This window comes from Schistocerca serialis, chromosome 3 (genome assembly GCF_023864345.2).
Source record: "Schistocerca serialis cubense isolate TAMUIC-IGC-003099 chromosome 3, iqSchSeri2.2, whole genome shotgun sequence".
In the NCBI taxonomy this organism is placed as follows: domain Eukaryota; kingdom Metazoa; phylum Arthropoda; class Insecta; order Orthoptera; family Acrididae; genus Schistocerca; species Schistocerca serialis.
In genome coordinates this window covers 108723896-108740031 of record NC_064640.1, presented here as the reverse complement: position 1 = coordinate 108740031, position 16136 = coordinate 108723896, and the positions used below count along the sequence as shown (strand labels likewise).

Sequence of the window (16136 nt, the reverse complement as noted above, 5' to 3'; positions counted from 1 at the left end):
TTTCGAGTTTTTCAAGAAAAACATAAAAATGTGTACTTAAAATGCTACCACCTCCCTCCCCCCACCCCGCCCCCACCTCAAACTCATATCCCGCCTGTTGGTATTTTTCCTACTTTGTTGATGACACTCCCTCCTACTATTGTACAAAAATTTTGCAGCTACGTGAAGTTTTCGCTTTAACTCTCCTTCGTTTACAGGACTACCATGCACTGCTATAAACTTGAAGATTCATTAAATTAACTTTAATTCTCTTACAAAATGAACCATGTTCCACATGGTATGTTCATCATACGTAACAGCTCTGCCTTTCGGAGGCCGAGGTATGGTACGTCGACACATCTCCCTGTCTTGAACTTTCCTCTTCAATTCCACAAAGTTATTGCTTTCTTATCTCACACGGTCCGTTAGTTGGTGTCTTCTTCTTCTTCTTTTCCCTCTGTTCTCCTTTACCATCCTTCCAGTTCCTTGCTGAATTAAGCACTGTCTTCTCAAGATCTGGCCTAGCCAACTTTTCTTGCTTTCCTCATGACGCCTAAGTGCTTTGTTGCCTCCATCTCTTTTCAATATCTTCTCGGTTCCTGACACTGTATCCCCACCTCATCCTCTTTAGTTTTCACTCTACCCATATTTCCAGTGCCTCCAGTTTGGTCATTGTTTCATAATGTCCTGGTCTCTACCCCGTCCAAAGCTACACGGCATGTACAACATTTGGCCAATCTTTTCCATGAATTTGTATTTGTGTTAAACTACTAAATTTAGTTCGGTTCAAATCCGAATATTCCAACGTAATAGTAGAAATTCCATTTCTTCATTAATAGGAACTTTGTAATTTCTTGCGTGCTATCGACTTTTGGCGTTGTGTTGCTGTAGCAAATTGCTCTGGCAGGTTAGACAGTAAGCTCAAACTTGTGGAATTTTGCGTCCATAGGGGTTTCTTTAACGGCTGTAATGGAAGCAATAAATGAATAAAAAATTTAAAAAAAATGGTGAGAGTGGAGGACTGACACTAAGAACCTCTCTATCACACTGAGGAGACAGAAGCCATGGCCGGCCGCGAAGCCGTGCGGTTCTAGGCACGTCAGTCCGGAACCGCGTGACTGCTACGGTCGCAGGTTCGAATCCTGCCTCGGGCATGGATGTGTGTGATGTCCTTAGGTTAGTTAGGTTTAAGTAGTTCTAAGTTCTAGGGGACTGATGACCTCAGATGTTGAGTCCCATAGTGTTCAGAGCCATTTGAACAGAAGCCATGGGACAGCGATATGCACACATGCAAATGGCAGTAGTGTGGCGTACACAAGGTATAATAGGGCTGTGCATTGGCGGTGGTGTCATATGTAGTCAGGTGCTTCATGTGAAAAGGTTTCAGACATGATAGTGGCTGCACGATGGGAATTAAAAGACTTTGAACGCATAGTGGTAGTCGGAGCTATATATATGGGCGATTCCATTTAGGAAATCGTTAGGGAATTCATTATTCCGAGATCCACAGCGTGAAGAGTGTGCTGAGAATACCAAATTTCAGCTATTACCTCTCAAAACGCACAATACAGTCGCCAACGGTTGTCACTTAACGTCCGAGGGCAGTGGCGTTTGTGTAGAGTTGTCAGTGCTAACAGACAAGCAACTCTACGTGAAATAACCGCACAAAACAATGTGGGACGTATGACGAATGTATCCGTTAGGACATTACAATGAAATTTGGCGTTAATGGGCTATGGCAGCAGAAGGCAGACGCGAGTGCCTTTGCCAATAGCACATCGTCTGCAGCGCCTCTCTTAGGCTCGTAACCATATCGGTTGGACCATAGACGACTGGAAAACCATGGCCTGTTCAGATGAGTCCCGATTGGTAAGAGTTGATATTAGGCTTGAGTGTTGCGAAGATCCCACGAAGCAGTGGACTTAAATTGTCAACAAAGCTCTGTGCAAGCTGGTGGCTGCTCCATAATAATGTGGGCTGCGCTTACAAGGAAAGGACTGGGTCCTCTGGTCCAGTTGAACAGATCATTGACTGGAAATGGTTACGATCGGCTACTTGGAGACCATTTGCAGCGATTCATGGACTTCATGTTACCAAATAACGACGTCATGTCACCGGGCCACAGTCGTTCGTGATCGGTTTGAAGAACTTTCTGTACAGCTCGAGCGAATGATTTGGCCATCCAGATCGCCCGACGTGTCTCCCATCGACCATTAATGGGACATAATCGAGAGGTCAGTCCGTGCACAACATCCTGCACCGGCAACACTTTCACAGTTATGGGCGGCTGTAGAGGCAGCATGGCTCACTATTTCTCCAGAGGACTTCCAGCGACTTGTTGAGTCCATGCCACGTCGAATTGGTGCATTAATCCGGGCAAAAGGAGGTCCGTCATGATATTAGGAGGTATCCCATGACTTCTGTATCAGCGTATATGCAAACAAATTATGAGAACTTTAATGTGACGTGTTTTGAGTGAAAAGAAATGTAATTGAGTCGTTCAATGGCTGGAGTGAAATAGGAAAATGTATGTTGGTTGTCACGGGCGATCAAGACATGGGCTATACAGCTGGCGGAAATGAAAGTGAAAGAGCCGCACGTCCCTCAGGGAAGCGCATTTCCTTTCTGTGGCAGACTACTGTACAACGAAGCAACAGGTGCAGCGCGTATATTACGACCGGCACCCACGTTATGCAAAACTCTTTCCATTAAACTAGATCCACTGCATCTGACAACTATGACAAAACAAAATTAAACTTTTACCACTGCAGAATGGAAGTCGTGGCTCGCTATTTTTAGTTCTAAAGCTAGTTCGAGTTCATCAGCACCCTGATTTCACGCGAAGAATACCAAATGCGGCGTAACTTACAAAGAGCACAGAAGGCCGCGCTGTGAATAAACTGGTCGGTGAGGGATTTTCACTTGTGCAGCTGCTGTAGAGACGCAAGGAATTGAATCTACCCAATTAGTCAGCTTTGCCTATCCCACTGTCTTACTGACGCCCAGTCACTACGAAACACCGGTTCCGTGTTCATACTTCTACGTTTCTCGCAGGCTCTGTACAACTCATTTACAAAGAAATTATCAACACCCTCAGCTTAGACATGGACGAGCAAAAGTAAAGAGTAACGCATTAATTATTGTCAACCTAAATAAGAACCATGTACACTGTCATGTAGTCTTAATATTCACAGATGTCAGTGCCTTGCTAATATGTTTCTAATGTAAAGTACAAATACATTAGTAATAGAAAACGCTGATGTATATGTAAGAGTAAAATTTCATTCCAACCAGACACATTTTACTCAGAGAATTTTAGAACTTGGAAGAGGATAGCTGCTTTTTTCATCGAAAAACTAATCGTGAGTTGTTTAAAGAAGAAAGTTAAATAAAACATGGGGTAAACGTATGGAACGTGAGAAATGATTGCAGGAATTATATCTAATACAGGTCATATTACTTACGGAAAACTTACTCCGTTGCATTTTTACCTATAAAGTAAAAGAGCTCATTAGCCTATCTTCAGTTTTCGAACTTTTAACACGTAAAAAATAGTACTTACTTTGGGCTCTTTTTTCCATTACAACAGGCAGTCATGAAGAATACTATTCACTCCAGAGTAGCGAAAGTAAGGATTTATTTATTTTTATTTGGCGTATGGCTATACATGCAACATTAATACATCAAGTGTTAGACATTAAAATCTTATAACAATCATAAATATAATTTATCTTTATATTGGTCAGTTAAAAGGTTATATCGAGGTTTGAGATCCATTCTAGCGCCGATGGGGATGCCTCCAGGAAGTCGGACCAGTTCCCTGCATATGCTCGCAAGGAGCATTCACCATGGATGTGTTGGATCGTCTGTCTAGGGGCACCGCAGTCACATTCTGGTGACATCGCTCTTCCCCATTTGTGTAGTGAACCCGCACACCTGCCATGTCCAGTACGTATTCGATTTAATGCGGACCATTTTTTCCGTGTTAGTTCCATTCCAGAGATGTTGCAGTTATAGCTCTCAAACCAGGTCTGTAGTTGGTCATTTGTCTTTTGTTTCCAATCTAGTCTCCATTGTTTCATGTGGTCATAGTTATTATTTTGAAGCTGCTCAGCTGTGCGTATGGGTGGCTTTCTTGATTTCAATCGAGTTTGTCGCAGTTGTGAGAATTCTTCTTTAATTGGTAGTTCTGGTTTTGTCTCAATCTTTCTGAATTCGTGCAGTAGGGCCGCTTTTCTACGCAGGTCCGGGGGCAGGATATTACATAGCACCGGTAACCAGTACGTGGGCGTTGATGTAACAGTTCCAGAAATCAACCTCATTGTGTTATTTAATTGCCTGTCAATAAGTTTGGTGTGACAGCTATTAATCCAGACTGGAGCGCAGTACTCAGCCACAGAGAACACTAAGGCGATAGATGAGGTGCGTAATGTTTTTGCGTTAGCTCCCCAAGTAGTACCGCTAAGTTTTTGGATGATGTTATTCCGTGTTCCAATTTTTGCAGTGGTGTTCTCCAGATGTTTTCGGTAAGAAAGAGTGCGATCCAATGTTATACCTAAGTACTTTGGAAACTTATTATGTTTGAGGTTGGTGTTTCCGAGTCTTACGTTAATAATTTCATTTGCCATTTTGTTATTAAGATGGAATGCAGATACTTCAGTTTTGTTTGGGTTTGGCTTGAGTCTCCATTTCTTGAAATAATTGTATAGTATTTCAACGCCATTATTAAGGAATTCCTCTGTATTGAAGAGATACTTGTCTCTGGTAGCCAGTGCTATGTCATCCGCATAGCAAAATTTTCTTGACTTTGTGTTTGGGAGATCTGCTATATAGAGGTTAAACAGAAGAGGGGCCAATACGGAGTCTTGCGGAAGCCCGTTGTTAATAAGTTTTGTTTTGCTTGTCTTTCCGTTTAGGGTGACCTGGAAGGTTCTGTTACTCAGCATATTATGTATTAAGGACGTTAGAATCTGGCAAGGAATCACTCTTAAGAGTCTGTAAATTATTCCATCTCTCCAAACAATATCATATGCAGATGTTAAGTCTAGAAATACAGCACTTGTTTTCAATTTCTGTTGAAAGCCAGCCTCTATGTAGGATGTTAATGCTAGAACTTGGTCACAGCAACTACGGCCAGGTCTGAAGCCTGGGGTGCGTAGTAGACTAGCCTCCCCTGGGCAACGTGATTATATCGCGGCTAAATAGTCTACAAACTTGGCTACCAGACTATCCTTTGGGATCTCCTGGGTAATTCAAACTTGCAACGAAGTGACCAAACGAACGAAAGCAAGGAAATATAAATTTTAAAAAAATGTATACTACCTTACCCTCAAGCGGCCACAAGCATAAAATTTGCACACCTTCGATTTTAAGCGAGAATTGGTGCAAAAGTGAACTTACAAATATAAAACCACGCGGTTTCGGAATGGAATGTGTGTCGGAATAAACAAAGGGCAGCAATACCTTGTACAGCAAGTATTGGATAACACAAATTCTAACAACCGTACTGCTCTACGGTACCAGTCCTTGGGATAGCGATGTGCACATATACAGATGACGGTCGCGTACACAAGCTAGAAGAGGGCAGTGCATTCGTGGAGTTCCCATTTGTACTCAGGTGATTCATGTGAAAAGGTTTCCGGCGTGATTATGGCCGCACGACGCGAATTAACAGACTTTGAACGCGGATGGGTATTTGAAACTAGAGGACGGAAGATTCCATTTCGTAAGTCTTTGTTACAAGATCCGTAGTATAAAGATTTTGCCGAGAATACCAAATCTCAGGCACTACCTCTCACCATTGAAAACGCAGTGGCCAACGGCCTTCACTTAACGGCGGAGGGCAACGGCATCTGCGTGAAGTTTTCAGTGCTAACAGACAAGCAACATTGCGTGAAATAACCGCAGAAAACAATGTGGGAAGCACGGCGAAAGTATTCGTTAGGACACTGTGTCGAAACTCAGCGTTAATGGGCTATGGAAGCAGACGACCAACATGACTCCCTTTGATATCAGCACATCGCCTGCAGCGCCTTTCCTAGGCTCGTGACCATATCGATAGGACCCTAGACGACTGGAAAACCCTGACCTGGTCACATAAGTCCCGATTTCAGTTCGTAGGAGATGATGATAGTGTTAGAGTGTGGCGCAGACCTCACAACACCGTGGACATATGTTGTCAACAGGACACTGCGCGAACTGGTGGTGACACCATAATGACATGGACTGCCTTTACATGGAATGTACTGGGACTTAGGTCCGATTGAACCAATCATTGCCTGGAAATGGTTATGTTCGACAACTTGGAGACCACTGGCAGTCATTCGTGAACTTTACCTTCCCAAAGAAGGATGGAATTTTTGTGAATGACAGTACGCTATGTCACTGGGCCACAAATTATTTGCAATTTGCTTGACGAAGATTCTGGACAATTCGAACGAATGATTCGGCCACTCAGATCGCCCGACATGAAACCCATCGAACATTTATGGGATATAATCGAGAGGACAGCTCGTGCTCAAAATCCTGCACCGGCAACACTTTCGCAATAATGGACGGCCATAGAGGCAGCATGCCTCAATATTTCTGCAGGGGACTTTTCATCGACGGTAAGATGAATAAAAAATTGAATGTTTCGATATCAACGTTGAGTTTCATTGTCTCTGGGCATAAATCAACATTTGTAACTCAGAAAAATGCTCATGAGGCGAATTCAGGTTACTGGAGCTTTCAAAGTTGACAAAGAGGGTAAAGAAAGAAACACTTATTATGGCTCATTTTACAGTATGAGTACCTCCCAAGATATGTCTCAAATCCTCCTGCACACCGCTACCCACTTTCATTCTGAGTGCCTCAATTACTGCAACTACACTATCTGATCAAAGGTATCCGTACACACCTATGTAACCGAGCGAGGTGGCGCAGTGGTTAGCACACTGGACTCGCATTCGGAAGGACGACGGTTCACCGGCCATCCTGATTTAGGTTTTCCGTGATTTCCCAAAATCGATTCAGGCAAATGACGGGATGGTCCCTTTGAAAGGGCACGGCCGACTTCCTTCCCCATTCTTCCATAATCCGAAGAGACCGATGACCTCGCTGTTTGGTCTCATCAATCAGATCAACCAACCAACACCTACGTAATGCGGATTTGACCACCAGATATCACGAGAGGTGTAGGGTCTAAATTTGGGATAGCTCGACATTTCGTACTGGGAATTGCTGCAGCCTAGCGGAAGCAAAGTAAAACAGTACTTCAGGCCACTTCACTTGTTCTGCAGTTTCACCACGTCAGTTCATCCTCGCATTCGGTTGTAATCAACATAAACTCAGTTTCGGAAATCTTAAAACTTTTGCAGGCACGCATTCATAATTTTTTAATACGGTTTCTGTGCTTACGAATAGTCTTCTCTCTTAGTATATTATGTTAAGAATAATCTCAGCTTCTATAATGGCTTTAGTTTTAGCAGCTACTACTTTTCGTTGTTTTGTAACTAACCTTAAATTTACGTAGTAATAATGGTCTAAATTCTGGCTAGTATGTAATGTCTACATTTGAACTGTAGGTATATTTTTGGACCATTTTGTCTGTATGACTAATCTGTGCTGTTTTCGTTCTAGAATGCCGATAAAAAAGCCAAAATACAGCACGCAGGGAAAGAAGAAAAAATGGAATGAAACAGATATGAGCAAGGTGAATCGCGCAGTCTGACATAAAATTATGTGGACATTGAAGGCTACTAAAGTAGTTAATGTGCCACGATCGACGTTACAAGCATTCTGCAAAGCTGAAATTTCTCCCACAAAATTAATCTCACGGAAAATTGGAAGAGAACCTGTATTAGGTACAGAATTGGAGAAGGAGCTAGTGTCTTACCTAATACACATGGAAGAGGTATTTTATGGCTTGACACTTGGTGAACTACGCCGAACTGCTTACCAGATAGCGAGAAGGAATGGTCTACAACATCCATTTAAGAACGGAGAGGCGGGAGGATCTTGTGTCGATCTATTTTTGCAACGTTATAAGAAGGCTGTGTCGTTGCGTGAGTGCTGTGGAAGTTATTTTTCACGCGCTCTGGGGTTTAATGAAAAACATGTTGAAATTTTGTTTAATCTGTTGCAGAAGCCTTATCTGAAACGCAACATGTATCAGAAACACAAGTTTTCGGCTGACGGGATCCGTAATGTAAACGCGATGGGATTAACAACTGTAAAAAGTAAAATTCCTTGTATTATTTTAAAGAGGAGTAACCGACAAATTGCTGCCCTTACCTCTGTTGAGCGATCTACAACAATTACAGTGATTGCATATATGAGTGCTTCTGGGTATTATATCCCTCCTTTGGCTATATTCCCTCGCAAGAATACGAACAACCAACTAATGTGAGGGGCTCCTCCAGGGACATTCGGTGTTGCACATCCCTCATGCAGGGTGCAGACCAACATCTTTTGTACATGGTTCAACCATGTAGTACAAAAAGTGAAGCCATCAAAGGAATCTCCAGTTTTACTGAAACTGGATGGGCTATTCACTCATGTGCGTAATGACGACCTCATTGATAGTGCAAGAAGTAATCACGTGATAGATGTGTCGCTTCACCCACACTGTACACACAAGCTGCAGACCCTACATAAAACTTCCATGGCACCTTTAAAAGTTTGAAGTGGTAAGGAAATGTCTTCACCATTGAAATAGACCACTAAATATTTATGAAATGATAGAATTGCTTGGGAAAGCATATCTGAAAGTACAAACAGGGAAAACAGCAGTCAATAGTTCACAGTCACAGAGATGTATCCTCTTGACGAAACTATGTTTACTGAAGCTGGCTACTTGGAGTCTACGAGTGATGCAGCGTAAAGCTGTAGCTCGTTGTCAGTGCCACAGCAATACGACGTAGAACAACCCTCTCAAGAACTCGATTTCATTTCATTTAGTCCTACGCCGGGAACATCATATGTGTCAGCCCCTTTAATGCAGGAGCCTCAGCAAAACAGGTCTACCTCATCGGCTGTTGATCCCGACGAGATTGCTCCCGTTCCTACGGCAAACAAAGTGAAAAACAACGAAGGACGTAAAGCCGGAGAATCTGCCCAGATAACTGGCACTCCTTACAAAACAATGTTGCAAAAATTTCTAGACCTACTGAAGAAAAAACTTCTACTCATCGTCGCAAAGGAAACGCTTCGAAACAGAAGCTGAAGTTTGAAAAAGAGGGTGAAATCTCATCGAAAAGGTGACAGTTGAGAGAAAATGAAAGAAATAGAAAAATCAGAAACCGAAATGGACGAAAAATGCAAGAAGATAATTCATATGTGTCACAGGTAGATGATCCAGCCTAGCCACTCATTGATGACGACTTGAATCATTTAGACTTCCCTGCAGGAAAAAACAAGCTAGACACAGAAAACGCAGAATACATTTTTTGTGCATGAAACTTTTCTGATGACGTGCTGTGGATTACCTGCATAGTGTGGAGTATGTGGACACACAACAAATGTGTAGGAACTGATAAAGTCATTTAAATTGTGTGAGTTTTGTCGACTGATTAGAATGTTTTACATGATGTGACTACATTTTTGGAGGAACGATTGTGATTTAAAAATAAAAATATCTCATATTATTTTTCATCTACTTTATAAAATGTTTCGAAGATTTAATTTTGTAAATAAATTGTTTTTCCTTTATTTTACTTAGTTTTTCTCAGTGATGTCTCAATATTCTAATGACTAGCCAAAATTTAGACCACACCTCAAAGTTATGATAACTTCTCAATATTTTTAAATGCAAAATAAGAAAAAAATGTCTTCCGGGAAACAGAGACAAGAGACTCTTAAGCCATAGAAAGTATAAAACAACTTTGTTATTGACAGATTGTAGTGGAATGGTGTGGCGTGCAGCCGACCAGTCCTCACAGTACTCTGCATATACCTACAAAATAGTCGACACAGCGAACTCGTGGCGTTTCAGAAACAACTGCGACAGGCTGGCTACTACTCCCTACTACTCAAATCGCTGTAAACATAAATCACAAAGCTATTTTAATTAAAGTATAAGTTGGGTGGACGTAGTCGGAACGTGCCGTGACCACAACGACACGACTCTTGTCAAGTGAGTTTGCAAAGATGTCGCAAGGAACTTCAAAATTAGGAGTTATATTATTTGTTGGGATCGATGCAGTACCGTCTCTTTAGCGGAAATTCTTACGGTGTATTTTTGCCTAACGTACGGCCCAGTTACTCCACGACATCTTCGCGATGTAAATTTGTGTTTTGGTCTCAAATGGTTCAAATGGTTCTGAGCACTATGGGACTCAACTGCTGAGGTCATTAGTCCCCTAGAACTAAGAACTAGTTAAACCTAACTAACCTAAGGACATCACAAACATCCATGCCCGAGGCAGGATTCGAACCTGCGACCGTAGCGGTCTTGCGGTTCCAGACTGCAGCGCCTTTAACCGCACGGCCACTTCGGCCGGCGTTTTGGTCTCAAGTAAAGCTCATGAACAACTAGTTATACCAGTACTGACCACTCCTCCGCTGCAGATGCACATTGGGACTTTCGACACATATATATTCACTATTTATCCAGGAAGTTGACCGTGCTTATTCAGACTCTCTATCAAACTGTTTTAATTCCTTTATACATATATTTGAAGATATATTCCAGTCACTTTGATATTTTTATGACTGGTTAAATGAATTTCTAAATGGCGATGTCAATTCAGAGCTACATTTTAACGTCCCGACGACCACGAAGTACGCTGAGTAAAACATCGTATTGGAAAATGAAACCGCTGTCGTCTTGTTAAAGTACCCAAGTAATTTGAGGAAACTGCGAGTAATCTACATCTTGATATCCGGTTGGTAAGGGGATCAGGTTCCCTCGATATAGTCTTCTAATATCTTGATCAGTCCGCCATCTGGACTGGTTTTATCTTGGCATATTGTGTCGCTGTGTCACGGCCTTTCACAAAATATTCTGTAAAGGTTACATTGTTCTGTTAAATACACCTCTGAAATTGGTCCCTATAATTAGTAATGTAGATACTCAGTGAGAAACGGGTTCAGCAATCATGTTACATTGATGAGCATCTTCAAGAGATATTCGTACGACTCGTCTAACAATCGCTTCCATTACGCCCCACTTATTCGGAATACTGTGTTTCACAACTGCTCAAGAATTAATCAGTGATAAATAGCTGTATGATAATATTTAGCCACGCTGGCTGCTATTGGAAGGATTAAAATATCTATTTAGCCTGTTCCCATTACTGTACACTCCCAGCTATGAAGCCATTTTCAGAAAACAAATTATAAATCCAGACTGAGTTTCTGGACGTGCACTACAGCAATGCTCCATCATACGACACAGTGGATACGTGGCGAAGCCGCTTCCAGTGAGGTCGAAAAAGCTTGAATGACGAAGAATGTAACGGCAAAGCATCTCTCTGTGAAGAACTTGGAATATAAGGGAAGTACATGCTTTGGTGCTCCAAGACCTGCGTACAACAATCGAAGAAACAGTGGAAAAAATAGAAATCAATCCTGCATCAGTTTTCAACATCTTGCACGACGCTTTGAACAAGACAGATGTCGTCACCCATTGGGCTCCACTACTGCTACACCCACTTAAAAAGCCAGCCGGACAGAGGCGGTAAGGAAAGCATTCCGGTTGCGTCAGGCCAATTCACATGACTACGATAGACGAGTGACGGGCGGGTCCGGGACAGAAGAACAAGCAAACGGCACTATCATGCAGATCCACCATGGTCGAAAGAATGGAAGACTCAGCCATTATCAGGCAAGGTGATGAAGTACTTTTTTCCGAAGCCATGCTGTGGAGCTAACAGATTATGCTCATTCTGCACGCGACACAGTCACCCAAGCTGTTTCTTTGGGTTATCAAATTTTGCCTCAGCGCTGTATTTTCTTGACATGGCACCCAGTGATCAAGAAACAATTGCGTGGCAGGTATTTTCAGAATGTCATCGAGGTGATGTTCGATGCGAAACATTTAGAGAACAGACAAAATGTTGTCTTCTTCAATGAAGGTCTCCGCCAGTTCATCCATCGTTGCGAAAAATGTGTAGTCCTGACAGATGAACAGGGTGAGTCAGCTGCTAAGACTGGCCATCCCAAATACATCCAGAATAAATAAATATATCGAGGTGCGGTTTTCACCATGCTACAATGGACAATACGGTGAATATCTTGACGTTCTCTAGTGATTTTTAACTTTCATAGTCGCCAAATTAGTAACCGATCTCATTTTTTTAATGGAATTACGTACATTTTCTCTGGTGTTTTAAAGAAGCTTCAAAGATAACTTCAACGACATAACATGTATGGGACTTGATCAAGTAGTATCAAGATAACAGAGCCGTAAACCACTGTTCTGCCATCAGGAGAAGATGCGGCGATACAGTACTGCAGTGCCTGTTTTATTTAGAAATATGCTGGAAAATTCCATTGCACATGCATGCATGCAGGCAATTATGCTCAATATTATGCAATAATGCCCGATGCCGACACCAGTCCACATAATTTTGATGCACGGATATGACATAATCGAAGCGGTTCCGTTGACGATTGGACGGGTATCTGAAGATGCGCAAATAATTTGGTATAAGGATGTCCGGCGTTAGCGAGAAGATTTTACGGGCAAATATTCTCGTTAGAAAATACTGCATGACGTACTCCAACCGCTTTGGCATCTTCAAATCCACTCATCTCAAGCGCGCAGAAAATGGTAACTGAATAAGATAAACAGATGCCACCTGAGCTTAAAGCACTGCTTTTCGAATCATCTCCCATGGGACAACCCGGCAGCGACCTTTCTGATAGTTTTAATGACGCAAGCGACGAACGTGACTACGATTGTGTTTAAAAATGTAAAATACCAGATAACAGATTTCAATACGGCAAATTCGGCTTGTAATTCGTTATCAGCGACCTCAAAATATTTTAACCCGAAGTTTCACTCGAATCTGCTAAATTTATGACTATTTAACCACTAAACTGGATCCGCCATTTTGAATTTTGTGATTCTGACGTCGATCCCAAACATCTAAAAGGAACAGAGTTTTGTAGGACTTTATATCCACTTTTTTACTATGGCCAGATTTCCAACCGAGTTGGGACAATGGTTTGCAGTACTGTTATCTTGACACTGTTTGATCATATACTATACTATACATATACTATAAACGGTAAAAATTGTTCGCGAACATCAAGCAATCCACCATATCGTCCACTATAGCTTGGCGAAAGCAGCACGTTGATATATTTATTCATTCTGGGTATATTTGTGTTGGCCTGTCTTAGCTCTTTCACCCTGTACATAGGGTGGCTGGAAATATTTTGAAAAGCTTGTAAGATTCTTGTAGTGTAGGTTGTCCTGAGAAATAATTGTTAAGAAAAAATTCAGTATGTTGCGCCGTTTCCGAGTTAATTAGCATTGAAGATTGCCAATTAGGCCATTTCGCGCGCAAACTCAAGCACCCCCCCCCCCCCCCCCCAGATGCAGTTAGTGTCAGTTGTTCTCATACCGTAATTGATAGCGCGCGAGACTGTTCAGCCTTTGGCTCGGGTTTTATCCTTAGTGCCGCCCTATGTCCAATTTTTGTATCGCTCTCTTGTTCTGTTTTAGGGCACCAAACGAAAAAGACGTTTGGCGACACCGTCTTTGGCGGACCGTTTGAATTTGCGTGAAAAACGGCTTGTTTGGCTAACTTCAATGCTAACTGAACTCGGAAACGGCGCATCGTATTGAACTTCTCTCTTAACAATTATTTCTCAGCACAACCTATCTGCAACATCCTTACAAGCTTTTCAGACTGTTTTTGACCGTCCTGTATGCAGGGCGTCGCAGGAGGAATGGTCGGCCGACCGATGTGGCCAAGCGGTTCTAGGCGCTTCAATCCGGAACCGTGCTGCTACTACGGTCGCAGGTTCGAATCCTGCTTCGGGCATGGATGTGTGTGATCTCCTTAGGTTAGTTAGGTTTAAGTAGTTGTAAGTCTTGGGGACTGATCACCTCAGATGTTAAGTCCCATAGTGCTCAGAACCATTTGAACCATTTGAGATACGGTCAGTACTCAGGGGTAGGACAGGAACGATCGTTCGAAATAAAAAAGAATGGTAAACATGAGCACTGATTCACCTTCAATACTGTCAAACAAATTTCTTCTGCTGCACGCTCTTTACTTTCCACATTTTGGGACGAGGTGGTCTAGTAAACACTGACTCTAAAATGCTGTGAGCTGTAGTTCAGTAGAAGAGACGGGCTTCACAGTTGGGAAGATGAAGCCCGTTGAGGTATGCACTTCAGAGGCCATGTTTTCTGGACTAATTTCTTGTTTTGGTTGTTACTACAACCTCTCAAAAGACGTAAGGCAAAAATCCTGCAGTAGAAGAGATTAGCTTCACAGTATTAAAGAAGTGCTCATAGCTCTCAATGCATACATTTTACAGCCCATGTTTACCAAACATTTTTGCTTCCAAAGATCGTTCCTGTCATATCCTCGAATACTGACATTCCTTCTGGGAAATCTTGTATACTAATACGTACCATCACCAAATCTCATGGTCGCAAAGTAGAACTTCGAGGCGATAATTAAACGTTTATGCCTACCATTCTTAGTCCTATTACGAAATAGTTACTCTGCCAAATGGACAACAGTGGACACGTACCTGGGGGCAATCGACGTTGTGGATGTTCGTACAGTCCTGGAACAGTATTTCTGTTCCATTGCGCCTCACCGTGACGTGGATCTGGGGGCAGAATCCAGTGGTCCTGGTGAGGCACCACTCGCCGCATGATGCCCAGGGACAGTTGTTCTTCATCATGACGGTTTCGGCGGTGTGGCACATAACAGGTACGGGATTGATGCTTGATCTAAAGACACGGTGTGACGGTAGGTACACGACCACCGTCAGATAGACGATGGCGACGCAGCTGGCAACTATCGTCAGCTGGCACAGACAGATGCTGCCGCAGATGCGACGATCCTGTTCCGGGATGACGCGCGGCTTGTTTTTGCGGGCCCGCGGGCCCTTCCTCGTCTTTGGTAGCGGTCGTCTAGCCATTTTGTACTCTTCACCTCGGGACTCTGGAACATAAGACCGCCAATGGAATGTGTACTACCAGCAATACTGCAAGAATAGTTTTTAATTGGTGGTTGGAGGGGAGGGGGGTGGGGATAAAACCACGGTGCTTTATAGACTCTGAAGTAAGTAAGCAAAATGGCTTAGTGTTGAACGTCCTATAGAGGGTGACGATCAGGGAAAGTTTGAAAGGGAAATCGGCCGCGACTTTTCGAAGGAACCATATCGGAATTTCTCAGCATTCACATCTGGGTGGTCGCCTTTCCTACTGCTACGTGGAGGAGCCGAGTTTAATTCCCGGTACTGCCAGGGATTTTTCCATGGTTGGAGGCCTGGAACGGGGTGGCTCAGCCTCGTGTTGCCAATTGAGGAGCTACTTGAGTGAACAGTTAGTTAGTTACATGTTCTACAGATAATTTGAACGGTTCTTTCAGCGAAAAGATCGAAACTAGTCAGTTTATAGGATATGTATGCATGATTAGTCTTAACATTAATGAAATTATTATCACTTAATTCCTACTCACGCAACTACACTTAAGAAAAGTCTTCTTTTCTTTTCTGGCTACCAGCTTTTGAGTAGAAGTTCGTCAATGGAATAGAAGGAATTGTCGGGGTGAAATGATTTTCAATTAGATTTCAGCCTTACTTCGCTACCTGTCAAACATTTTGCGTTATTCGGCAAATAATAAAAAAAAAATTGTTGTTGCATATTGAACTCCTCTCTCTGCCATTGACATCTTTAACAAGGGATAAGAAAAGGTCGTTTTTCCCTATAGTGTTGTAGGTATGTGCATGTTCTTCTCAAATTGTGATTAATTATATATGACAAATTCAGCCTGGAATCTCACTGACTGGAGTCGAATTGTCTTCGGCGATGAGTCCCGCTTCGAACTGAGCTCCGAAGACGTGTCTGGAGACTCCTCGGACAGCGGACAGATACCAATCTGACTGTCGCCTGCCATGCGACTCGATAGCCAGGAGTAATGGGCTGAGGTGCTATTTCTTTTCATTACAAGACGCTTTTGGTTAGCATCTACGGCACCCTT

The 16136-nt window shown here is 42.6% G+C and overlaps 1 protein-coding gene across 1 annotated transcript in view; it reads right to left on the bottom strand.

Annotated features, from left to right (window-relative positions):
* Positions 1–15072, bottom strand: part of LOC126470710 (uncharacterized) — a 117620-nt gene extending 102548 nt beyond the window's left edge. The window contains exon 1 of the mRNA XM_050098711.1: positions 14677–15072. Within this exon, the coding sequence (XP_049954668.1) occupies positions 14677–15072 (396 nt within the window). The remainder of the gene's footprint in view (positions 1–14676) is intronic.
* Between the last annotated feature and the right edge of the window lie 1064 nt (positions 15073–16136).